At 56.5% G+C, this 24,752-nt stretch overlaps 1 protein-coding gene across 7 annotated transcripts in view; it reads left to right on the forward strand.

Annotated features, from left to right (window-relative positions):
• Positions 1 to 20,964, forward strand: part of VIPR2 (vasoactive intestinal peptide receptor 2) — a 32,910-nt gene extending 11,946 nt beyond the window's left edge. Inside the window, exons 1-12 of one of the 7 annotated variants that reach the window (XM_080667146.1) lie at positions 1,010 to 1,671; positions 2,566 to 2,682; positions 3,357 to 3,454; positions 9,214 to 9,311; positions 14,650 to 14,791; positions 15,263 to 15,413; positions 16,023 to 16,083; positions 16,467 to 16,536; positions 16,980 to 17,071; positions 18,265 to 18,394; positions 18,471 to 18,512; positions 19,617 to 20,958. In XM_080667146.1, the coding sequence (XP_080523272.1) occupies positions 2,646 to 2,682; positions 3,357 to 3,454; positions 9,214 to 9,311; positions 14,650 to 14,791; positions 15,263 to 15,413; positions 16,023 to 16,083; positions 16,467 to 16,536; positions 16,980 to 17,071; positions 18,265 to 18,394; positions 18,471 to 18,512; positions 19,617 to 19,790 (1,095 nt within the window). In that variant the 5' untranslated portion in view covers positions 1,010 to 1,671; positions 2,566 to 2,645 and the 3' untranslated portion in view covers positions 19,791 to 20,958. Of the gene's footprint in view, positions 1 to 1,009; positions 1,672 to 2,565; positions 2,683 to 3,356; positions 3,455 to 9,213; positions 9,312 to 14,649; positions 14,792 to 15,262; positions 15,414 to 16,022; positions 16,084 to 16,466; positions 16,537 to 16,979; positions 17,072 to 18,264; positions 18,395 to 18,470; positions 18,513 to 19,616 lie in introns of those variants that run through there. The other 6 variants (XM_080667140.1, XM_080667142.1, XM_080667144.1 and 3 more) reach the window with 6 other exon arrangements.
• The last annotated feature ends 3,788 nt before the right edge of the window (positions 20,965 to 24,752 follow it).

Raw genomic sequence — 24,752 nt, forward strand, 5'->3', positions numbered from 1 at the left:
TTATATTGGCTTTGCCGCAAAAATATTCATTGTGGGCCACATGAGGCCTGTGGGCCACGAGTTTGACATGCTTGGACCATAGGGCCCAAGGCCCTGAGGGAGATGGCTGCGCAGGACACAGGGAGAGGTCAGAGGGCAGGGCACCCTGTCTGTGGTCTTTGGACGCCCGGTGCCCACTAACCTGGAGCATCTGCTGTGAGGGGTGCGTGCTGCCCCGCTTCCCAGCCCTGGGCCGGAGGACAGGCCTGTGTTTACTGCTCTGGGTGCCACCCTGAAGAGACAGGGCAGCAGACAGCACCTCCTCCGGGCCGCCTGCATCCGCCAGCGGCAGAGTCTGCTTAGCAGGGAGTCAGGTCCCAGCAAATGGCCAGGTTCATGGGGAAGGATGAAGCCGCTTTTAAAAAGGAATTTGTGCCCTAATCGGTTTGGCTCAGTGGATAGAGCATTGGCCTGCGGACTCAAGGGTCCCAGGTTCAATTCCGGTCAAGGGCATGTACCTTGGTTGTGGGCACATCCCCAGTAGAGAGTGTGCAGGAGGCAGCTGATAGATGTTTCTCTCTCATCGATGTTTCTAACTCTCTATCCCTCTCCCTTCCTCTCTGTAAAAAATCAATAATATATATATATATATATATATATATATATATATTTTTTTTTTTTTTTTTTTTAAAGGAACTTGCCTCCCATTGGCGAGTCACTCCACTTGGTTCTGAGGCCTTAGGTTGGTGATAGGCTGGGTTCTGGGACAGGAAGCAGGCCAGAGGTGCTGACCCAACCTGGAGGTCATTCATCTTTCTAAAGAATGTCAGGTTGGAGTTCCCACCATCGGAGGACCTTGGGCATCTCCTTGTTTGGCCCCTGGTGAGCAGAGAGGAGACCACTCTGATTCCATCCACGGAGGGACTCAGACCCCAGCCGTCCAGACCCGCCCGGTGGTGGAAAGCGTGTGGGAACATCTGCTCAGCTTTGCTGCCAGTTTTTATCTGGTTCAGGTTAAAAGGACTGAGGCGACTGAGACCAGGAGGCAGAGGAGCCAGCAGGAGGCCTTCCTGGACCGCTGCACGTGGTCCCGCAGCCCAGCCTCACTCGCCTCCCAGAGCCGCCTCCTTCTTTCTGGGCCCCTCGAGCGATGGGGACTCTTGGGCCACCGCTCTGCGATTTGGAAGTGACTCCTTAGGGAGGACGTCCTCACATCGCTCCCACCACACGCATCGCGATGGCCCCGGAAGCTGTTTCTCCCTCGGGTGGAAGTGGTCCCCGGAATGCTGACTGTAAAGCTCTCTTTTCCCTTTGCAGTCGGCAGGGCGCCTGGTGCTGCTGTCACTGTTCGATTCTAGTTCACGCTTTTCTGTTGGCAAGTCGTGCCTGGGTTTACTTCATGATCACCATCACACACCGTCAGCCAGCATTCATGGCGAGGGGGCTTCCCTCACCGCTGGACAAGGACAGGACGGAGCCCACGCTCTGGGGCTCCGGTTAAGTCCTGAGTAACTAGACTTCCAAGGAACTCCCAACACTGCCTGTTTGTGTCACGCACTATGGGTCTTGGTGGCTCAGAAACGGGGGTAATTGTGCTGAATCCACACCATGGAATATCAGGAAGCCTTTAAACATGAAGGTGCACAGCATGAAAAAATGTGTGACACATTGCGAAGCAGGAGCGAGGAAGAGGTTGGTACATACAATGCCCCGTTTTTGTAAAAACTTCGATGTGTACATGGCAAATAACATGTCATAGGACGTCATTACGATCCAAAGGCAGGTCCCCCCAGAACTGGGACCAGGCGCCCTGCACTGGGGCGAGCCACGCGTCACTTCCCCAGTGGCCTCCCCAATGGGGAGAGGGTTTCTGTGGGGAGAGGGTTTGCAATGCTGCCTGTGCTTTATCACAACTCAGCACTGGGCTCCTCTTGGGACTGTACCCCTGGCTTTGGTCAGGGGCCGGGCCGTGGTCACCTGGACAGAAGTATTGGGGTTGCGGGTGTTTACTAGTAAGTGCCCGCAGGTGACCGGCCCGGCACAAGGCCCTGCTCAGGAGGGAGCTCCTTGTCAGTCCTGCTGTTTCAGGCGGGGGTCCGGGAGGGGCGCTGTAGTGACGAGGCTCGTGGCACCTCTGCCCCCCCCCCCCCCCGCCCCCAAAACTCTGCTTATGGCTCAGCTTTGAGTGGAGGGGTACTGGGGACATTTGCTCTTAAAAGTGGCCTGACATCTTGGTGACAGAAACGGGCCCAGGGGACCCTGAGTCCCCAAACCTGAGACACAGAGGTGCCCATTTGATCACATCAGCAGGAAACACTTACTGATCCTATGACACTCAGAAGGCTGTGCAGCTGGCTCGCTCGGGATTTCCTACCACAGATCCAGGGGTTTGCACAGCTGAGGAGCACACAGCTACAGCTATTCTCAGTAATTCGTTGATACATGTTTATTTCACAGAAAAATAATTTGCAAGATAAGTATCTAATGAACAGGCTGTCTGTTTGCAAAGCATTTACACAGACCCACCCTGCTGACCTGCCGCCTCTCTGGGGCAACTGTGTCTCTGCCCCTCATCCCGCCCTGCAGCCTGCAGCGGAGCCTGGGACAACCTCACGTGCTGGCGCCCCGCAGACATCGGCGAGACAGTCACGGTGCCCTGCCCCACGATGTTCAAGGTGTTCAGCAGCCTTCACAGCAAACCAGGTACTTCGTCCGTATGTTTCTGAGGGGTGCCTGGGGGTTGGCTTCTCCTTCGAGGCAGCCAGAGCGGGCGTCCTCCCTTCACTGTGCGAGTCGGGGAGCCACTGCGCCTGCGGCCCCAGGGTTTAGGCGCAGAAGGATGAGAGCTTCCGGCTGGGTCCCCCTCAGAGCAGCCTTAGGGAGAGGCTGACAGGCAGGACCCCGTGTGCGCCAGATCCGCAGACCAGAGCACAAGAGCAGGCATGGGGCAGGCAGGGGCCCGCAGTACACATGGCCCTGACCTCCGGGAGGGAGGGAGGCGCCAGGTGTGAGGCTGGGACGGCTGCGGCCTCTGCCCTGAAAGGGCTCTGAGACTCCAGCACCTACTTCCAAGTTTCCAGAACCTGTGAAGGTGCCTCCCAGGCTCCCTCGCTGCAGGGCCTCTGGGCTGCTCCCCGAAGGGGGTTTGGTTTGGCCTCGTCTTAAATGGCCCAGATTTTAATCACATGAAGAAATCTGTCTGGAAACATAGACAAGAGGAGAGCCCTGGAGTGGGGAGGCTGTGGGACCCTGCTCTGGTCCTGGGCAGGTGTTCAGGGTAGACTCGGAGAACAGACCGGCTGACGCCTGTACGTGGGGGGAGGGGGGTTGCAGGAAAGAACGATGTTGCGTTCAGACGCCGGCACTCTACCTTCCAGGGAACATCAGCAAGAACTGCACGAGCGACGGGTGGTCGCAGACCTTCCCGGACTTCATGGACGCGTGCGGCTACCGTGACCCCGAAGACAGGAGCCAGGTGAGGCCTGAGGCCCCACGGTCTCTGAGGGACCCCTCCACACCCAGCAGCGCTGCCTCTCCTGGGCCACGGTGGGGGCAGGAAAGGCAGTTCTCTCCACTGGCAGCCGTGCTGGGAGGCTCCTGCCTGAAACAAGCCCCAAGAGCATCCTCTCTGCCTCTGGGGCTTCTCCATCCTGGCTGACCTTCCTGATGTGGGCGGTGGAGCCGCCGTTGGCTGAGCCCTGAGCAGCACGGAGACAGACCCACCCGCAGCATCTCTGTAGCCTGAGAGGCAGAGCCTGTCTGTCCGCTTGGCGGCTGTCCGCTTGGCGGCTGCATCCTGGCACGTCCCCTCTGCAGGCACCATGGGGCTGCACAGGTCCAGGGGCCAGGAGAGGGGAGCCCAGGTCACAGGTCAGGGAGGCCAGGAGGGGAAGCACAGTAGCCTTCCTGCGGTCACCTGTGGCCTCCGCTCTTCCTGCCCCTCTGCCGACCTCCTACCTCCAGCACCGGCGTGCACGGTGGCTTCCTTCGGCAATACCGGCCCCTCCAGAGTGAGCGGCCCTTACACATCTCGGTCTCCCCCAGATCCCATGGTGGGGGCGCCCCAGCAAGACTGTCTGTAAAACAACGGGGTTCCTGAGGCCCTGCCTGGTGAATCCAGAGCGTCCAGCTGACACATTCGCATCCAGTTTGAAGAGCTGTTTTCTTCTTAAACGTTTCGTAGATTCTGCACATTTCATAAGCGCACGTCCCTAACAGATTAGAAAATCACAATAGTTTCACGTCTGAAATTGGAGAAAACGACGGCACAAAACCAAAACGTTGGATTTTCCTTCCTGATGCAGCTTCTACGAATACTTTGAATATGTGGCTGTTTAGGGAATTATTTCAAATGTGAAATCTATGAGGTGCATTCGCCCCAGGGCCTGGCCGGTCCAGGGCAGGGCGGGCCTGCCCAGTGCCCCCCGGGTCTCAGTCCCCCTCTCCTCACCCCTCACTTCTTCCCAGACCCAGGATTTTAATTAGGGTTCCTGCTCACACAGCCAAGCTCTGCCCTGGGTGTTCCGTGTGCAGTCTTTGTTGGTTTCTAAATCAGTTAAGTTCAAGGTAAACAAAACAGCTTCCCCGAAAGCCCCCAGGGACAGCAGTTCACGCACGCGGGCACCCATGCGGGCATGCCAGGCGGTGCTCCCGGAGGCTCTCAGTATATATGAGCTGCCACAGCTCTTGACTGAAGAACACTTCTGCTAAATTTAGCCGAGAGCTGTCTGGCATTTCAGCCGACCCATGCATCAGGCGGACACATTTCTTCCATATTATGCCATAATCCTAAAAATACGTCTGCTCCCTCCCCTCGCTTCCAGGCACTGCAGTGACTCCCGCTCACCGCGATTGTCCCCTCCACAAGGTCCCCTCCCTGACTTGGAGCACCCCACCCCTCACCCTGTGCTCTGTGTCCCCACATGGCCCTTCGGGACGCACCCACCATGCCCAGCCGCCTGCCTGCGGAAGACAGGACAGGGCTGACTGGGGTGTCCTCGGACCTCACGTGGTTTCTCGGCTGCCGAGCTAACTCAGCCTTGGCTCACGGGCAGTGTCTCTGCTTCGCTTCACGTTGAAGGCAGAGGAATGGCCGGCCGCGGTGTGGAGGGCCACGTGAGCATTGTCCTCACGCATGGCTCAGCAGCGACAGTGGCCCGGAAGCAGGGACGTGGGGCCGACAGGACAAGGCTGGGCAGGCGACTCGGATGGATGGAGGCGGCATCCGCGGAGGACAGGCTGCACAGAGCCAATGTTCACACTGCCCGTGGCCCGCAGCCGCACAGCCTGGCCCCACAGGAAACAGCCACTCAGGTCCAGGCAGACCTGACCACCACGCGAGAGGCACGGGTCAGAAGGTTCACGAGACGCCATCGCTGGCCACTCTAATCTGCTTTCAACAGAGCCGGAACAAAGACGCCCTAGACTCACCACGGAGGAAGGGGTCTTCCAACAGCTGGAGAGACTCGCTGCCCCCAGGATGCGGAGTAGGTGTCCCGTGGAAGGTGCTGGCCCAGGAAGGAGATGGAGGCCCGAAGCAGAGCTCAGCCAAGCCAGGCAGGACTGCGCACGAAGCGCGTGCTGAGAGGGCGTGGGGACAGCCCAGGGGCTCAGCCGTTGTGAAGGGGAACCGCTCAGGAAGGAGCCGGGCTGGGGCACAGCCACGAGCACCCCGCTTGAACCCAGAGCCTGCCTGGAGGTGCCAGGCTCCCCTCCTTGGCTAGAGGAGATGGAGCCGAGGCTGAGCCCAGAGCCCAGCTCTGGGGGAGCCCCACACTTTTCGGGGCGGCGTCCAGGGGAGCTGAAGGCTGGGCTCAGGCCTCTGGCAGTTTGTGCTGCTGGGACAGTGGCCGCCCTGCTGGGCCTTCGAGGTGCGGACCAGACCGAGGCAATCCTGAAGCTTCAGGGGAGAAGGGCTGTGACAGTCCCTCCAGGGCCGCAGACGGCCGGTCGCTGGGCGAAGCACAGTGAGTCGCTCTTGCTGGAGAGTGCTGGCCGCTGCTGCATCTCGGGGGAGGGCGCTCCAGGCAGGACATAGGTTCATGGGGGGCCCCTGATGGGGACTGGGCAGGGCTCAGTGTGGGGTCAGGCAGAGCCTCCGTGGGGGCCGGCAGTGTGAGGGGACAGGGAGCCCATCGAAGGCGCCCCTGCGGCCTGGAGGGCTGAGGAAGGAAGCAGCCCTTTGCCCTCCCCCCTGGGTGTGGTCCTGGGGACATGCATCAAATCAAAGTCTCAATCGTGTGGCTCTGAGAGCGTCCGCCTGGCACTGCGCAGGCAGGGCAGTCAGGCCCACACCCTTTCTGCAAGAAGACGGACGCGTCACGTCCACAACCTCCCCTGAGCCACACGGGTGTCCGTGCAGCCTGAGCTTAAAGTGAGGCCTGGCTTTAGGAAACAGAACACATTAAAAATACAAAATTAAGCATCAAAGCAAATGTTTGCTCAGGATGGCAAATTAAGTCACAGGCTATGGGGCGTCGAACCCAAGACCCCCGGTCGAGAGTCCGCAGCCACTCGCACTCTCCCCAGCGCGTGTCGCTGGCAGAATCCCAGGCCTGGCGCCTCCTGCTCCTGGCTTTTTTCTGACCTGGCGGCTAATTTGGGCCAGAATTTGTGCTGCAGGTTTGAGAAGAGGAAGCGCCTCGATCTGTGGGTGGAGAAGAAAACAATGGGCTGAGCGTACGAGGGCCCGGCTGGGCGCTCAGGTGTCACCTGCTTGGGGACGACGGGGCCTCAGTAGTTCAGAGGCCGTGTCCTGGGAACAGTTCATGTCTGCAGAGAGCAGGCGGCAGCCACGCCACCCGACCACAGGTGCCGCGTGGAAGAGCCAGAACACGGAAGGGGTGGCGCTGTCCCCAGGCCGGCCCGCCTTGTCCGGGAAGGCGCCATGGAGCCCTGCGAGCAAGCGAGGCCCGGCTCATGGTCCTCGGCTTCCTGGGGTCCGAGGCTTTTCTCTTCGCCAAGGGAGCCCCGGACTCCGGGTCTCGGTCAGGCACCGGGAGAAGGCGCACCGCTACTGCCTGTTTCACCGCAAAGGCCTGAGACTCTGCCGGACTCGCTCTCTCTGAGGCCCTGGAGCTGGTTCCTTCCCGTGGGTCACGGCTCGCACCGGCCTCCCTGCTTCACCAGCGTTTGCAGAACTGGGGGCGCAGGTTTGAAAACGTGGGGCCGCAGGAGGGCAAAGCAAGCTCCACGAAGATGCAGCACACAGAGCGCCGCGTGCCTGAGCCCAGGCGGCCTGTGCCAATGGAGGGCGCCTCCCCGGGCCGCTGCCAGGGCAGTTGGGTTGTTGGCGGGAGCCTACGTCCGCATTTTGTTTTCTACGCTTTTGAAAGGATTGAAAGATTTTATTTCCCTGAACTCGTATCACAGGTGAAGTGCTGGAAAGCAACTGCTAGTCACAACCCCTCAGTCAGAAAATAAAAGGGAAAATGGACAAAAATCTAAATTAGAATTTAAGGACATTTTCCAAACCCTCACCTGTCATCTGCTTTTCTCCTGAGACAAAGCTGGGAAGCGCTGCAGCCAGGATGTCAGAGACTGACAACTCCCCCACCTGTCACCTGGGAGGGAAGGCACCTCGGAAGGCTCCCACAGCCCCTCTTCTCTGCGGGGACGAATCCCGGGAACAGAAAGGGAGAGGAGAGCATACATATGTTCACACTCACCCACACGCTCGCACACACGCTCACCCACACAGTCACACTCACATACACTCACCCACACAGTTACACACACCCACAGTCATACACACACTCACCCACACACCCACACTCACAAACTCACACACACAATCACATGCACATTCACCCACATACACTCACCCACACAGTCACACTCACAAACGCATACACACAATCACATGCACATTCACCCACATACACTCACACACAGTCACACACTCACCCACACTCACACACACACTCACCCACATACTCACCCAGTCACTCACACACACTCACACATACACTCACCCACAGTCACACTCACATACACACACAGTCACACACACACTCATCCACACAGTCACACTCACAAAATCACACACACACATACACACAATCACATGCACATTCACCCACATACACTCATACACACAGTCACACACTCACCACACACTCTCACACACACACACACACACTCACCCAGTCACTCACACACACTCACACATACACTCACCCACAGTCACACTCACACACACACGGTCACACACACACACACAGTCACACCCACACTCACCCACACAGTCACACACACAGTTACACACTCACACACACAGTCATACAAACACACACACACACAGTCACACACACACACACTCACACACAGTTACACACACACACACAGTCATACTCACAAACTCACACATACACACAATCACATGCACATTCACCCACATACACTCACACGCTCACACACACAATCGCACTCACATTCACCACCACACACACTCACCTTCACATGCTCACACACCACAGTCACACTCACATGCGCACACAGTCACATGCTCACACACACACCCACATGCTCACACTCACACACATGCTAACACAAACTCACACTCACACAAACACTCACATGCTCACACAATCACACGCTCACACACTCTCACACATACACTATGGAACACAGAAGTAGGGACATTTTCTTCCTCCCTGGTTTCTAATTGGAGATTTGAAATGGGTCACTGCTGTCAGGTAGGTGGGCTTGGGGAAGAATATGGGGTTCAGCCATGTCCCTCACCCCCGCTTTTTACTACTGGATTTTCCTCTTTCTTTGGTATGAATCATGGCATTTTCAGAACCCTGTGGTCATCCAAGCACTTACACATTCCTGAGATTAAAATGTCCACTTGGAGCTGAGCATGTTCTTGAAAGAAACATTGAAAGCACAGCAGGTGTTACTCTGGAGTCCAGACCCTGTGGGGACAGGGGTCGGCCGCTGGTCCCAGCCTGGGGTCTCCTGGATGCCCTGCACACCCCTACTGTTCCTTCCGACAGACCTGCTTTACAGAACCATCCAAAGTCACCCACAGTGAACGTAAGGGAAAGGTGGTGTTTGAAGAGGAAATGTAACCTTGAGGTTGGGATGGAGGTGGACCTGTGAAGGGCCTGCCTTGGGTTCCAGGCCGTCAGCAGCTGAGAGCAGTTCCTGAGCAAACAGCATCCTTGGCCTGGGAACTGACCTCGGCCCCGTGCTGGCCGCTGCTCACAGATGGCTTGTCTGTCTTTGTAGATCACATTCTATGTTCTGGTGAAGGCCACTTACACCCTGGGCTACAGTGTCTCTCTGGCTTCCCTTACAACAGGAAGCGTCATTCTTTGCCTCTTCAGGTAAGTAGCACAAATGAGCAATTCTGCAAGGAATATGAGATGGGGGGGTTGTCCGTTTATGACACCTGAGCCCGTCTGAGGAGGAGAGAAAATCACGACTTTGAGCAATCTCTGCGCTGAGTCTATGCAGTGCCCTCGAGGGTGCCGGTGTGAAATGTGATGCCAGCATTTACATTTTTGTTTAACTATTCTGCACTCCTTCTATAAGGACATAATCCTGACCATGGGTAAGAATTCAGTTCAAGCATTATTTACCAAATACAGCTATTATGCAAATGCTGTAAAAACACAGAAGCAACACTTGCCATTGGGCTATTAGTGCTCCACTGACAGACACTCTAATGTGTTTAAGAATAAAAAGGTGGGATCCAGATTGCCTGGGTTCAAATCCTGGGTTTATCTCTTAGCAGCTGTGTGACCTTGGACACATTACTCAACCTGTCTGTGCATCTGTAAAGTGTGGATTCCAGTGGAACCCACATGGCATGTGGCAGGCTCTCTACATTTGGCCTGTTTTCCATATAGTGAGGTGAGTCCCCGCTGCCCTCTAAACCTCTGCAGCCTCTTTAGCAGCGAATGGATATGTTGTTTGTCAAGGTGGAGGGTAGAGACTTTGGTCCTACAACAGATGCTTCTGTCTAGAAAATGCTACTAAGTGTATTTAGGATTAAACCCATGTCAGGCATCACTGGCACGAAGTAAAAGGAATGATATTGAGCTTATTTTAACAGGGTTTCGATCGCCACATATCTGATGACTTTTTGCTGAGATATAGTTCACATATTGAGATGAAATACATGATATAACAGGTGGAATGTCTGTAGAACCTAACACACTTTAGCAGATCTATGCTTGCCAGTTAAATAAACAAGTGACGAATAGAGCTGAGACCTCCAGCAAATGGAATTAAATGGTCCTTGCCATTTTTCAGGCCTCTCACCTATATCAGGGGGCTGGTAGTTCTCAGAAAAAACATGTACTTCGAAAAATGTGAACAACATCGATTATATTCTAGTTACATTTTTTTTTTTAAAAGAAAGGCTGGTACCACATGAACCTTTGTGTACTATCTTCCATGTTTTACTACATATATGTATACATTTTAAAAATCTTTATTGTTGAAAGTATTACTTCCTTCCCCCTTTTTCCCCCCATTGACCTCTTCCAGCCTGCTCCTCCCACGCCCTCAGCACCCCATTGTCTGTGTCCACGGGTTATGCATACATGCATACAAGCTCATTGGTTAATCTCTTCCCACCCACCCTGCCCCGCCTTCCCTCTGAGGTTCAGCAGTCTGTTCATGCTTCTATGTCTCTGCGTCCATTTTTGTTCATCAGGTTATTTTGTTCATTAGATTCCACATATGAGTGAGATCATGTGATACCTGTCTTTCTCTGACTTAGCATAATGCTCTCCAGGTCCCTCCATGCTGTCGCAAATGGTAAGAGTTCGTTCTTTTTTACAGCCGAGTATTACTCCATGGTGTAGATGTACCACAGCTTTTTATCCACTCATCTGCTGATGGGCACGTGGGCTGCTTCCAGACCTTAGGGATTGTAAATTGTGCTGCTATGAACATAGGGTGCATATTTTCAAATTTTTTAGCATAAAAACGAAAGGGAACATTTAGGAAGGGAAGCTGACTCAGGGTAACAAACTAGAAAGAAATATTTCCCCTTATTTCTTTTTTTTTTTTTTTAAATATTTTACTGATTTTTTTACAGAGAGGAAGGGAGAGGGATAGAGAGTTAGAAACATCGATGAGAGAGAAACATTGATCAGGTGCCTCCTGTAAACCCCCCAATGGGGATGTGCCCACAACCAAGGTACATGCCCTTGACCAGAATCAAACCTGGGACCCTTCAGTGCGCAGGCTGACGCTCTAGCCACTCAGCCAAACCGGTAGGGATCCCCTTATTTTCCAAGAGCTGAACAACCCCATGTTTTTGTCGTCTGTGGTTGCATTCAGATTGGCCCTGTGCGACGTGTTCACTAGCCAGACTCGCAGTGTTTGGGAATTATCGGAAACATGGACGTGATTCTTTAAGAGGCTGTAAGTGATTTTATGATACGAAACACAGCCCTCTGTACACGGACATCGTCAGTCCCCTGCTGGTGAGACCTCTTGGTTACATGGACATGGAGCCGCAGCGTCCTCCGCTGCTGACAGGGCCACGATGGCTAGAAACGGCTCCCAGGGCAGGCAGGCCTCGGCTCTCCTTGGTCTGGGCACAGAAACGCTGTTCCCTCTCTGTCTCCCTCTGTCGGATGGATCGGAGCCGCTTCCCTGGACAGCTGTGAGAGAGGGGATTCCAAAGTGCCAGAGAGAGAATTCTTTACTTTCTATCTTAGCCCCGCACATTAACCTACGATCTCCTTGTTTTATGCAGAGAGAAAGGGGGCCACTTCCCAGGTGCCTTGTGGGCGTGGGTGCAAGCACAGGCCGGCCCTCGCTGGGGTCATGGCAGCTGCCGCCCGAGCATGGCCTGTGGTCCAGGTATTTGACGTGACAGCTCTGATCCTCACAGGCATCATGAGTAACAGCAGTGATTGCCAATACGTCAGGCCGCGCCCTTTACAGGTGTTTGCAATTTAGCCCTCACAGCATCTCCACAGCCAAGTGCTCCCCGTGCCCAGTGGCACCAGTTAGAGGAGGAGGCCGTGTGCCAGTGCGGAGCCCTGAGCGCAGAGCCGTCCACCTGCTGTGGTGGGCGTGGTCTCCGAATCCACTACCAGCACGACGACGGAGGACCCGCGCAGCTGGCGTATCTGGAAGCCACACTTTGCTTTTGTGTGTGTGTTGTTTTTAATATGTTTTTATTGATGTCAGAGAGGAAGGGAGAGGGACAGAGAGAGAAGCATCAATGATGAGAGAGAATCCCTGATCGGCTGCCTCCTATACGCCCCCCACTGGGGACTGAGCCTGAAACCTGGCATGTGCCCTGCCTGGGAATCAAACTGTTACTTCCTGGTTCTTAGGTAGACGCTCAAACACTGCGCCACGCAGGCGTCCATCCATAGATCCATATTCAGAGGTGACATGCTTAGATGAGTGATGAGTGACAAAGGACAGAGCTCAGCAAATGGGATGTGTGTGCACGCTCGGTGGCCGCGATGAACCCACACCCACTCGGTGGGAAGAAACAGGTGAGAGCGTGGGAAGGCAAAGGAGGAAAGGAGAAGAGGAAGAAGAGGCAGTTTGGAGAGACAAGTGCTCCCCCCCTTCCCCCCACCCGCCGTCCCCAGAAGCCACGGAAACAGAGCAGCATCGCTGTGGGGACTTAGTTTGGGGAGCCGGGCCCCACAGCAGTCTTCCCCCCGTGGGGGGCAGCCTCCAGGTTGCTCTGGAGACACCCAGAAAACTCACTTTGTACTTAACATCTTCACTGACTAAGGCTCCACGGAGTTTTAAACATCCGGGGAGTGCGGGGCCTCCGGCAGGTCTGCTGTCTGCGAGTGCGCGCCCAGGATGAGCGGACACTGCTCGCCAGGAGCGTCCTGGGCCAGGCCAGCGCCCGGAGCAGCTCCGTCGGTGCCTGTGATGCTTTTGTCGCTCTGCGAACATGTCTTGGAGTCATGCAAAGGGCACTCCTCTGTCTACGTGTTCTCTCACTCGCATTTTACAGGAAACCCATCCATGTTGTTGCGTGTGGCTGCCCTGCTCTCTCAGTGCGAGTGAGATGACACCATTTGTCTCTTTAGCTGCGCGTGGCTATGTGGCGACTTTTGGGTGGAGCTGTAATAGGAGCTATGAGTGTTCTCATGTATTATCTCTTGCACATATGTGCACACTTCTTAAGATATGTGTTGTGTTTATCTGTGTACACACTTATAGCAATGCTTCACGTGTATGCTGCATGTACTGGTCATAGACTATGCATAGGTTCAGTCTTTCTAGATCCTGCCCACTCATTTCCCAAAGTGGTGGCCTCAGCCATGCCTACCAGCTGAGGGGAGACTTCTGTCCACTCTGCATCCTGTCGCCATCTCTCGCCATCAGTTTTAAAACTGTAGCCGTCCAGGTGGGTGTGTAATCATAACATAAAATCATGTTTTAATTTGCATTTCCCTGGTGGGTAATGAGAGCATATGTTTGGAAATCTTTTTTATGAGCACTGTTTGAGTGTTTGCTCATTTTCTATTCATTGTGTCTCTTTCTATAAATGTACTTTCAGGAGTCCTGTAGCAGGGTCTTGTCAGAGGCAGGTGTTAGAAATTTCATCTCCAGTTCTGTGGTTCGGCTTTACACTCTCTTACCGGGTCTTTTGAGGAAGAAAAGTTGTTGATTTTAATGACGTCATTCTTTGTTGGCTTTTAGGTCAGTGCCTCCTGAGTCCTGTTTAAGAAATCGTGGCATATTCTTTTGTTATCAAAGAGATATTTTGTTATTTTCACTTTTCATGGTTAGGTTACTGTCCATCTGCCATTTAGTTTAGTGTGTGGCACGAGGTGGGGTTGGTCCTGCTTGTCTTTCCAGAGGCCTGTCAGGGTGTCCAGGCATCCGGTGCACACGGCCTGACGCCGGGCTGTGACTGCATTGCAGGACCAGCAGGACCCGACGCTCTGCTGTTCCGTTTGTCTCTTTGCCTGTCACTGCCATTTTGACGTTGTTTTGTTTTCTGCACCTTTATCCTAAATCTTGATTTCTGCTGGTGTGAGCCTGTCAGCTTTCTTTTTCATTAGTAGGTGGCCATTTGCACTTATGTGTGAATTTTTAAAAATCAGCTTGTCAGTAGCCATTTTAAAAACCCTCTGCAGGGTTCATTTTGATGGTATTGAATTTATAGATCAGTTTGGACAAACTAGTTAGTATCTTTATAATTTTGAGTCATTCAATTCGTGATAATAATAGATCCTCCTATTTGTTTAGTTTTCTTTCATTTCTTTCAATAATGTTTTGTGATTTGGGGTAAAGTCTGCCTCTCTTCTGATAGTCATTTCTAGGTATTTGTTTATGCTGTTTTATATATTTTGTTAGATCCCATTCCATTCCATTTCTTTTTTTTTTTTTTAATCCTCACCCGAGGATATTTTCAGAGACAGGGAAAGACGGAGAGAAATACTGATTGGTTGCCTCATGCATGAGCCCTGACCAGGGCCCGGGCCGGGGAGGAGCCTGCAACTGAGTTACACGCCCTTGACCAGATCGCACCCAAGACCCTCTGTCAGCAGGCTGCTCTGTCCACTGAGCACACCGGCCAGGGCTGATCCCACTCCTGACTGTTTCAGGGGAGGAGTTGATTTCTGCATGCTAGTCCTGCTCAGCAGCCTTGCTGGACTCACTCAGGCGCAAATTCACAAAATCAGTGTTTGAGTGTCTGTCCCTCTGTCCCCACAGGCGGCTGCACTGCACCCGGAACTACATCCACCTCAACCTGTTCCTCTCATTCATCCTGAGGGCCATCTCGGTGCTGGTCAAGGACGGCGTGCTGTACTCCGGCTCCAGCACCCTACACTGCCCCGACCAGCTGGCCTCCTGGGTAAGGCCGTCCGGGGGCCTCAGAGGGAAGGTGGCCCTCACACCTCTTGGGACCATTCATTTGCTGGTTTCTCTTTACTTGTTTGTCTCTTGTGAAGAGAGGACAGTGGAAAAGAACAGAGAGAGAGACGGGAGGCCAAGAATGGAACGAGGTATAGGAGGCAAAAGTCAGGCCAGGAACTAGGGCCACACGTGCCCGCAGCTCAGGGTCCAGGCTGCTGTCGCTGGGACTGCATGACACCTGCCACATAGTTGTGTCACCTTCCAGCGAGCTCTGCGCACTGGGCCGGGATGCAAGGACCTCTCTGTGAAATGCACCTGCTGTCCGCGCCTCTGCTGGGTGTCCTGCTTCCTTACATGAACGGGGCGGGGGGGGGGGGGGTGGAGAGGGGAGGGGCGTGTTCTGGGGCAGCTGCACCCGCCTGAGGGTGTTTCTCTGAACAGGACATGCTCTCCTGCTCTGACATTCCAGGTGGGCTGCAAGCTGAGCCTGGTGTTCTTCCAATACTGCATCATGGCCAACTTCTACTGGCTGCTGGTGGAGGGGCTGTACCTGCACACCCTCCTGGTGGCCAGCTTCTCCCCCGGCCGCCACTTCCAGGCCTATCTCCTGATCGGGTGGGGTAAGGCCACCCCCGCCCACCAGCTGCTTGCCTGCGTGCCCAGCGCCCCCTCAGCTGCCCACGAGCCCACAGGTCCCTGCTCCTGTCCCCTCGGGAGACACTGTGCTGCCCCAGGAGGTGCCCTTCAGGCCACTTGAGGAAGAGCTTTGCCAGGACAGTGAGGTCCCTGCAGCCAACACTTCTCCAGGGAACCAGGGCCAGGTTAGGCTGGCCACACCCCATTGCTGAGCGAACCCGATATGGGAGCCAGACAGAGGGCCCCGAGGAGAGGCAGGAGTCCCGGCGGCACACCTATTAGCAAGCCTGCCCCAGCCGGGCTAAGGAAGGGGTCACGCCGGGGGACACCCACAGAGCGGGGCATGCCCCGCCAGCCGGTGGGCACGTCTCCATCCGCAGCTCCGTCACCACACTCGCCAGGCACAGTCACATGGGTCAGGCCGTGCAGGGTCAGCTTTCAGACATGTACTGCGTTACCGCCAGTGCGTAGCAAGGAACACGCATAAACCTGTACGGGCTCATAAGGAGTTTCTGCCTCGTTTCCTTCAGAAAGCCCTGGTCCTGGGCGGCCGGGCTAACGAGGGGCTGTAGGTAACAGGCGTGTCTCTGCAGGCATCCCCGCCGGATGCACAGCAGCGTGGGCCGTGGCCAGGCTCTGCTTGGAAGACACTGGGTGAGTGTGGGCCCCACTTTGCCACGCGCCACAGTCTGCTATTCCTCACTGACCCCGCCTTCGACCCTCACTCATGGGGTCTCGTGGGACTTGACCTGCCCCTCGGGCTCCTGCGTGACCCTTGGTGTCACCTCCCTGTAGGCAGACTGTCACGTGGAGAAGAATAAACAGACAAAATCCCTGAGGTCACGCCGAGTCTCTAACACACAGTTGTGCCTCCGCACGGGCCTGTGGGCAGCAGGAGGGACAGGCAGACCGGGTGGCGTCTGCAGGGAGGGCCGCTGTCCTGCAGGCTCCAGAAGGGCGTCCCCCGCAGCACGTGTCCTCGCTGCTCCCTGGACAGACTCAGTGGTGAGGTCATTTTCCTTCTCTCCTTCCTGCAGTTGCTGGGATACCAACGAGCACAGTGGCCCCTGGTGGGTGATCCGAACCCCGATTCTAATCTCAATTCTCGTAAGTCACCTCGCATGAGGCAGCAGCCGCCCTCAGTGGCCACACGAGCAGGGCCAGCCAGTCCTGCGCTGCATGGAAGCAGCCATCCCCTCGGCCTTCCAGAGCCGCTCACAGGAGGGGCGTCACCTGTCCTGGACTCAACGCCCCTCAGCATGAGGCCTCAGAGAGGGGGCGAGCAGAGAGCCTCTTGTGTCCTCCCATAGGAGGCCTCTGGGGGTCACAGCCTGACCAAAGACATGTCAGGGAGGAGCTGGATTCGTTTGTGCTGTTTGTGTCTCCACATTAATTTACGTGCTTGGCCACAGCTGGGGTCGGAATACATGATGCAGACAACAGATTGTGTCCAGCTGGACGTGGGGCAGCTCCGGGTGGGCAGGGCTCCGGCCGCAGCCCCGCCTCCGGGGCGGGAAATGGAGAACAAACGTTTGTCTCTTTTTGTGCAGGTCAATTTTATCCTTTTTGTGAGTATCTTACGGATTTTACTGCAGAAGTTGACATCCCCAGATGCCAGAGGCAGCGAGCAGCCACAATATAAGTGAGTTGTTTACATGGGCCCAGCTGCCCTCAGGGCCTCAGAGCCTGGACACAGAGAGGGAGGAGCCAAACCAGTGTGTGGGGGCAGAAGAATGGGCTCCAGGCACTGCAGTCCTGGGTCTGGCAGCCGGCGGTGGTTGGCTGGACGGGGTGTGTGTGCAGCGGCTTGCCAGGGCAGCGGCTCAGCATGGAGGCCTCAGAGCCACACTGAGGTGTTTTGCCCACTGGCCTGTTTGCCATCTGACTTTTCTCCGTGGTCACACTTCATGTGTGTTTTCTGTCCATCTGGAGGCCCAGTGCATGAATTCGTGCACGGGTGGGGTCTGGCCAGCCCACCCAGATTGGGTGGAACTGATCAGGGCCAGGCCGGCTGTGGGGAGGGGCCGCAGGTGATTGGCTGGTGGTCCCCGGCCCCAATGGGGCGGGGGGGGGGGGTGCCAATCGGGAGCCAGCAGCCGGGGGAGGGGCCATGGGTGGTTGGCTGGCCCTGCCCCTGACCAGAGTGGGGGGCCGATCAGGAGGCCAAGCTGGCTTCGGGGAGGGGCTGTGGGGGGGTTGGCCAGCCACCCCGCCCGCGATTGGGATAGGAGAGGCGAATCAGGAGCAGGCCGGCTGGTGGGAGGGACCTCGGGAGGTTGGCTGGGAGGTTCGCTGGCCACAGTGGGCATCATAGCAACCGGTCTGGTGGTTACAGCATTCTGGTCGCTGGCATATCTAGACTCTTCCTTCCCCCTCAGACCACAATCTGTGCAGGCCTCACACTTAACAAAGAAGATGATGCTGTTAATCCTGATGAGACGTGTGAGGGAGCCTGACGTGCTCACTGGTGTAGTGTGGGCCCAGCCGCCAGCCGAGCTCAGGCCGGGGTGGGAGTGCAGCTGAGAGCTGGGCCCTGCAGCACCGCTGCCCGAGACGGCCCTCGCTGGTCTCCTTCCAACCCCGGGGTCCGGAGCCTGAAGGGGGTGCACACCGCTGGAGGCTGGGAAGTGGGACAATGGTCACGAAGTGTTGGAGAGTCCTCCAGGGCCGGGCGCATTGTGACCATGTGAATAGACACGTGGGTGTGCCGGGTGGACAGATCGAGGCACTCCTTCTCTGTGGCCCACCTGGCGCTGGGCTTTCCCATTGGACAGTGAGGGGTCAAGCGGCGTCGCCAGGGTCACACCCGGCCCAACTCAGTTCGTCTGTCTGCAGGAGGCTGACCAAGTCCACCCTGCTGCTCATCCCGCTGTTCGGCATCCACTACATGGTGTTCGCTGTGCTGCCCACGGGCACCTCCTTCAGATTCCAGCTCCTGTTTGAGCTGTGCGCGGGATCCTTCCAGGTGCGTGCGGGCGGGACCGTCCCATCTGTCCTGCCCGCCGCCGGGGCGGAGGCACTGACCACCTTTCTCCCCGCAGGGTCTGGTGGTGGCAGTTCTCTACTGCTTCCTCAACAGCGACGTGAGTCCTGAGCTCCTCAGAGGCCAGTCCACACACGCGGGTTGTGAGGGGTTCCCTAAAGTCCCCCAAACCTGGGCACTGCCGGCGACAGTGCCAGGCGCGTGGCCCCCCAGCCCAAGCAGCCAAGGCCGAGTCCTCCCTCCGCACCACCTGCGCCCTTCCTGCTTGGCCGTGGCCTCTCCACACCGAGCCTCGAGCATCAACGGTGCCTTGAGCCCAGAGCGGCAGGGGGTGGACGCACCAAGGGCACCTGCTCCCTAAGCACCTGCCCTCTGCTCTGTCCCGGAATGTCAATCATTTCCGATGCTCCTTAGTGACACCTGAGCTGCGGGCACCTTCCCAGACTGTCCCATGGCCCCCCTCCTCCTGTCAGGACCCACGCTTCCCCATCTTTCTGCCAGGTCCCACGTCTTGAGTCCCCACCCAGCTGCAGCAAGTGGGGTGACAGTTTCAGCCAGGCCACCCCCAACTCCTGCTCTTGAACCCCCCCTCTCAGCTTACTGCTGCTGTGGCCCCTCTGGGCTCACCAGTTCTTCAGAGAGCAGAGCAGGCAGCCGCCGAGCCTTGGGTGCAGGCACCGCTCACACAGCCCCAGGCGCTGGCCCCTGGCCAGCCCAGCCCTGCCTCCAGCTTTCTCCTGCTGGTGTGGAGGGCCCAGCACAGCGCCTCCCGGAGCCCAGCCATGGTCACTGCTCTCTCCATCCTCACACCTGCACCCCTCCCCTCCGCACCAGCCTGTCCTCTTTCTCCCAACTCCCCTGACACAGGCTCGCTGGGGCTCCGCCCACACTCCCATGGGCTTTTGCTGAGGTCTAGATTGCGTGTCTGGGCTCCGGTGGGTCCACCACTGTAAATGGACTGATGGTGCCTGAAACCAGCTCCCAGCCGCAGCTCCCACAGTCAGGACTTCCCTCGGCCCCTGGTCGGCATCCCCTTCCGTGTCCGCCCTCTTCCTGAGCCTGTCCCGTGTGTCCATCTGAGGGACGCAGAGGGATGGCACCAGGAGGGGCAGAGGGAGAAGTGTGTTCTGCGGAGGGCACCTCCTGCCTGGGTGCACTCCGAGCACCTCCTGACCAGCTCCTCTTGCTTTGCCCTGAACCCCAGGTGCAGAACGAGCTAAGAAGGAAGTGGCAGAGCCTGTGCCCCCACCAGCCCTCGGTATGGGGCGACCGGCTCCACAGCCTGTCCATCTCCAGGAACGGCTCGGAGAGCACCCTGCCTTCCCACCGTGGCTCCCACTCCCCGTCCTTCCTGCAGACTGAGACCTCGGTCATCTAGTGCCGGCCAACCCACCTGTGAGCCGGAGCCACATGGGCCCGGGTGCCAGGGAAATCAGCACCGGCTCAGCGCCTGGCCCAGGTGGAACTGGCCACCTCCTAACTCGACGGGGACCTAGATCTAATCGTGGTTAAGCTTCCGCATTTACTAGTAGCTGCTTTGTTCATCACGCTTGGCTGTGTGGATGGACCCATTTCCAAAGAGAACAGGGGCACCAAGTGACCCCTGAGCAATAGGCGCTGGCCCCACCGCTGTGGAAGGCTCCCAGCCTGGATGTCTGTCCTCAGTGGGAGCCGGGCCCCCACAGGCCCATCCCTGCCCCGCCCGGTCCCCGGGGCTGCGCTGGGCTGCAGGCTCCGGTGGACCCCCTCTCCTGCTTCGAGGCCACAGCCGCAGGGAGCAGCATGCCCTCTCAGGGGGTCCTGCTTTGTGAGGGCCCTCAGCCACTTAAAGGGACACCATGGCGTTATTTCAGGCCCCTCACCCAGCGGCCCCTGGCCATCGGGCAACACCAGACACACGGAAGAAGCCTAGTCTCCTAATGAAAATAGCCTTAATGCCCTCTCTGTTTAAGCGGAGAATTGTTTTACTACAAGAACAGTGTTCTGAGCGCCTCTGTGCAATGCTGGCGGATGCGGCCATGGCTGCCGGCCCGCCCACCTGGTGAACTTGGAGGCGCGTCTGCGGAGCGGCGGCCACAGGGCGGAGGGCAGAGGACTGTGCGGCCATACCCAGCCCAAGCGCCTGGCCTGCTGCGCGTGTTTTCACCCCATTTACCACACGGCCCCCTTAGCGTGGAGGCCGTGGAGTCTCCTTCCCGTGCATCACAGACCTGGGAGCATGCGGCAACTGGGATGGTGGCAGGAGCGGCCGGGGAGGCCAGCGGGGATGCAGGCCAGCTCCTGGGCTGCACCCAGACATCCCTGAGCTGGGCCCCTCTCAGCCGTCCAGTGTCATAGATGGTATTTACCTGGAGCTGGGCTGCGCCCGGGTCACGGGTGGACACAGTGTTTCCCTCAGCGTCATCATGGCCCTAAGAGCCGCACTAGGCCTCTTGCCTGGGAGGTGGGGGGGCGCTTTACTGGTAGTTGACAGGACCACCTGACCAGCGGATGTATCATTTTAAAATGTAGATGTGTGTGTGATGCTCAATAAATGTGATGTCATATCTGTCCATGTGTCAGAAGCCACTCGGAGCTCTGGGGCCTCACACTGAGGAGGGACTACCCCCCACATCTGAGGCAGCACTTGGACGAGGAGGGAGAGGTCGGGTGGGCACGTGCCCCTGCGTGGCCGTTGGAAACAGCCACCGCTGCCCCGTGCTGGTGCACCTGACAGGGCATCCTGCTGAGCGGCTGCTCAGCACTGGCCCGCAGGCTCCCGGTCATCCTAGGGCGGGTCTGTATGTAGTCACCCCTCCACAGAAGCTGAGCCTGCTGAGTGGATGCAGTGAACATGTGTGTGTGCACGTCTGGGTGTGCACATCCGTGTGTGGGCATGTCTGTGTGTGCACATCCGTGTGTACACATCCATGTGTGTGCATGTCTGGGTGTGCACATCCATGTGTGTGCATGTCTGGGTGTGCACATCCATGTGTGGGCATGTCTGTGTGCACATCCGTGTGTGTGCATGTCTTGGATAACCCTAACCTCATTTCTGCCAGAAGCAGAAAAAAATCTATTTCTGATAAACTCCATGCCCAACCATGCGAGCGGACGGACCAGCCGCTGTGATTTTCCTAAGAGCAAAGGAGGTGGGAATAAGGAGAGAAGGCGGGGTCCAGCCTCGCTCTAGCCTCTCAGGATCATCACTGTGTGAGCAGGAAGCACCTGGTGGCGGGCAGAGGGGGGCAGCCTGGTGCCCCTGCTCATCGGGTGGCAGGTGGTTGTGGCTTTGTCTCCATGTTACAGAACATACCGCGGAGTCTCATGCCTCAGTTATTCTCAAGAAAGTGAGACGCTGTGTCCGCCCTGCCGCTGCCTCCCTCTGCAGGTAAGTGCTTGAGTGACCGCGATGTTCCCAGGGCGGCCCTCAATGTCCATGCAAACCTCTCCCTCCGTCCCACTCTTTATCCTTTTTCTTCATGAAAATTAGGTCGCATTGTATAGCAGTTTCGGCAACGAGCTTTCTCAGTTAAGACAAATGGTGTGGGCCTTGCGGGCACACCGGCTGCGCTACTTGTAACAGCTGTGCAATATTCCTCAGGGACTCACCTTGCCGCCCCGCCCGGAGGCACACATCTGAGTTGTTTTACCAGTGCTTTGTATTGGCCCACGTGTTCCCACAGAGCAAACCCCAGAAGTGGACCCAGCATTGGGCATAAGGTTGGGCTCTGGGCGGGTGCACCGCCCCAGGCTGAGTGGCTCCTCGCTCTGACACTGCGCCCTGTCCCTGCACGGCTGCCACCTGCAACCCTGAGGGACAGCTTCCCCACGAGACCTTCTCTCCAGCTCTGGTCTAAACTGAGCCCCACCTGGATGCGATTTCACAGATTGACTTCTCTTCCTGGGAAATGGGGAAACGGCTCAGAGAGGCTGTGACGTGCGTCCTCACCGGCCCCGGGAGGCACGCTTCACTGTGGACAGTACAAAGGATTGAGGGCGCCTTTTATATGGAAGTGTCCTTTGAAAGATGGAAAGAAAAGGACTCTCGCTTCCTTTATCTTCTCGACATGTTCAGCAAGGACAATGGAGGGGAAGGGCACCTTGTGCATGGAAACAGCCGCCGCTCACACAGCAGGCCCAGCAGGAACACCGAGCCATTGTTGGGATCTTTTCTGAGCTAAAGTCCAACACCTGGAACCAGAGAAACAACAAGAAAATAAACGATGGCGACGCGATCAGAATCGTGGAGACCGACCAGGCCAATCTCTCCTTTTGAGATTAGAGTTTCTCACATCTTGTGCTGATTGAATCTAAGAAATAGAACAAAAACTCAGGCTTTCGTGGTTTAAATCATTACAATTATGTATCTAAAATATGCAAGGTTGGTGATTTTCAAATAACATAATTACAATCCTCTCAGATATACTAGTAAAAAACACAACACACAGGAGTCCCCTTACAGTGGCTCACAATTCTGCAGGGGTTTTGTTGTTGTGGTTAATCCTCATCCAAGGATATTTTTTTCTATTGACTTTTTTTGAAGTATATTTTTATTGATTTCGGAGTGGAAGGGAGAGGGAGAGAGAGAGAAACATCAATGATGAGAGAGAATCACTGATCAGCTGCCTCCTGCACGCCCCCCACTGGAGATAGAGCCTGAAACCTCTACATGTGCCCTGACCAGGAATCAAACCGTCACTTCCTGGTTCATAGGTCAATGCTCAACCACTGAGCTACACTGGCTGGGCTTCCATTGATTTTTAGGAAGTGTAGAGGGAGGGAGAGAGGAAGAGAGAGAGAAAGTGAAACAGCGATGTGAGAGACACATTGCCACACACCACAACCCAGACCGGATCAGCCTGCAGCTGAGGTGCATGCCCTTGACCAGAAATGAAACCTGTGAGCCTTGAGTGTGCGGCCGACACGCTAACCACTGGGCCCAGCCAGGACAGCTGCGGGTTTTCCCCGGGAACCAACCTGCAGCGGAAACCCTGGATCCACCTGTTCCCAGCTCTGCAGAGGCCACGACGTGTCTGGCACCGTCTCTGCACGTGTGTCCAACGCACACAGGAGGCGTGGCTGGCGCTCGCTGTGTGTCTCCTCGCCTACCCGAGTGTCCGTCTAACCTGGGGCTGCACATGGCCTTGCAGGAGACAGGCCTGGTTCAGCCAGGAAAGAAGGGCTTCAAGGAGGAGGTCGGGACTGAGGGCCACAGGTCCTAGCGGCTGGGGTCCTGGGGTTGTATTCGCCGCAGCCGCCAGGCGGCCCCAGCACTGGGAGTCGAGGAGCCGGCAGGCCTGGCGCACACCCAGGGCCTGCAGCCAGCAGGGCGTTGGCACAGAGCCGTCCCTCCTGGGGAGCAGCCCGCAGCCGCAGGACAGGCGCGGCGGCCGGCATTGCTCACAGATGGAGACCGCGGGCTCGCTGGCCACAGGCCAGGCCACAGCTGTGGGCCTGAGAGGCTGCGCGCTGGAGCGAGGAGGGCCACACCCACTGGCCCACAGGCTTTGGGCTTATTTCTTGAAAATACATTTGAAAGCATTTAATTCCATGAGAGAAAAAAACTAATTTAAAATGAAGAGGCTCCTATTCGTCCAGCAGGTGGCCTGGGCTCCTCGCAGAGGTGTGGTTGCCATAGCAACCAGCCTGGCGCCGTGTTCTCCCTCAGGGAATCTCTGCTCTTGTTCTGACCGGGTCTGTTCATGGCTGATTCTGTTGTCGGCGCCACTGGCGTCAAAGGAAGCACCTTCCCAGCCTCAACGCCACCCCAGTGGTCCCTCACGACCAGCCATCGGAGGGTGAGGTGGGCTGCTCCACAGGGTCCAAGATGCTGGACTGGAGACCCTGGGCGGACCTGGCTGGGGTCAGCGGCCCAGGCCAGACATCTCTTCACTCAGGCCCATCACCATAGACCCCAACTCCAGGCCCCGCCAGCCATCTGGGGGCTGGACTGCGTGTGAGGAGGGACTGAGTGCTTCCTGAAGCCAGGCGTCTCCCCACTAGCCTACACGAGGCTCCACCCCTTCCAGGTGCTAATGGTGCCTGGCATCGCCAGCAGGGTCTTGAGGCTCCTTGGAGTGGGGAAGGAAAATGATAAAAATTCATCCTTAAAACCAAAAAAGAAAAAAGAATGAGCATCTGCTAGCACTTCACATTGTAGATAAATATAAATCTCAGAGGGTTTAAAAAGTTAAAATACACTAAAATCAAAACCAAAGATATTAGGAGGGTTGGCCTGAGGACAAAAGGTGAATCTTTCTATCCTGAATTGAGAAAGGTCTTCCCAACTCAGAGAAAACGCTCCACTGCACCACACAAACGCTCCAGCGCCCGCATCGCGACAAAGGCCACGGACGGA

Source organism: Plecotus auritus (genome assembly GCF_963455305.1).
Source record: "Plecotus auritus genome assembly, chromosome: 4".
Classification (NCBI taxonomy): domain Eukaryota; kingdom Metazoa; phylum Chordata; class Mammalia; order Chiroptera; family Vespertilionidae; genus Plecotus; species Plecotus auritus.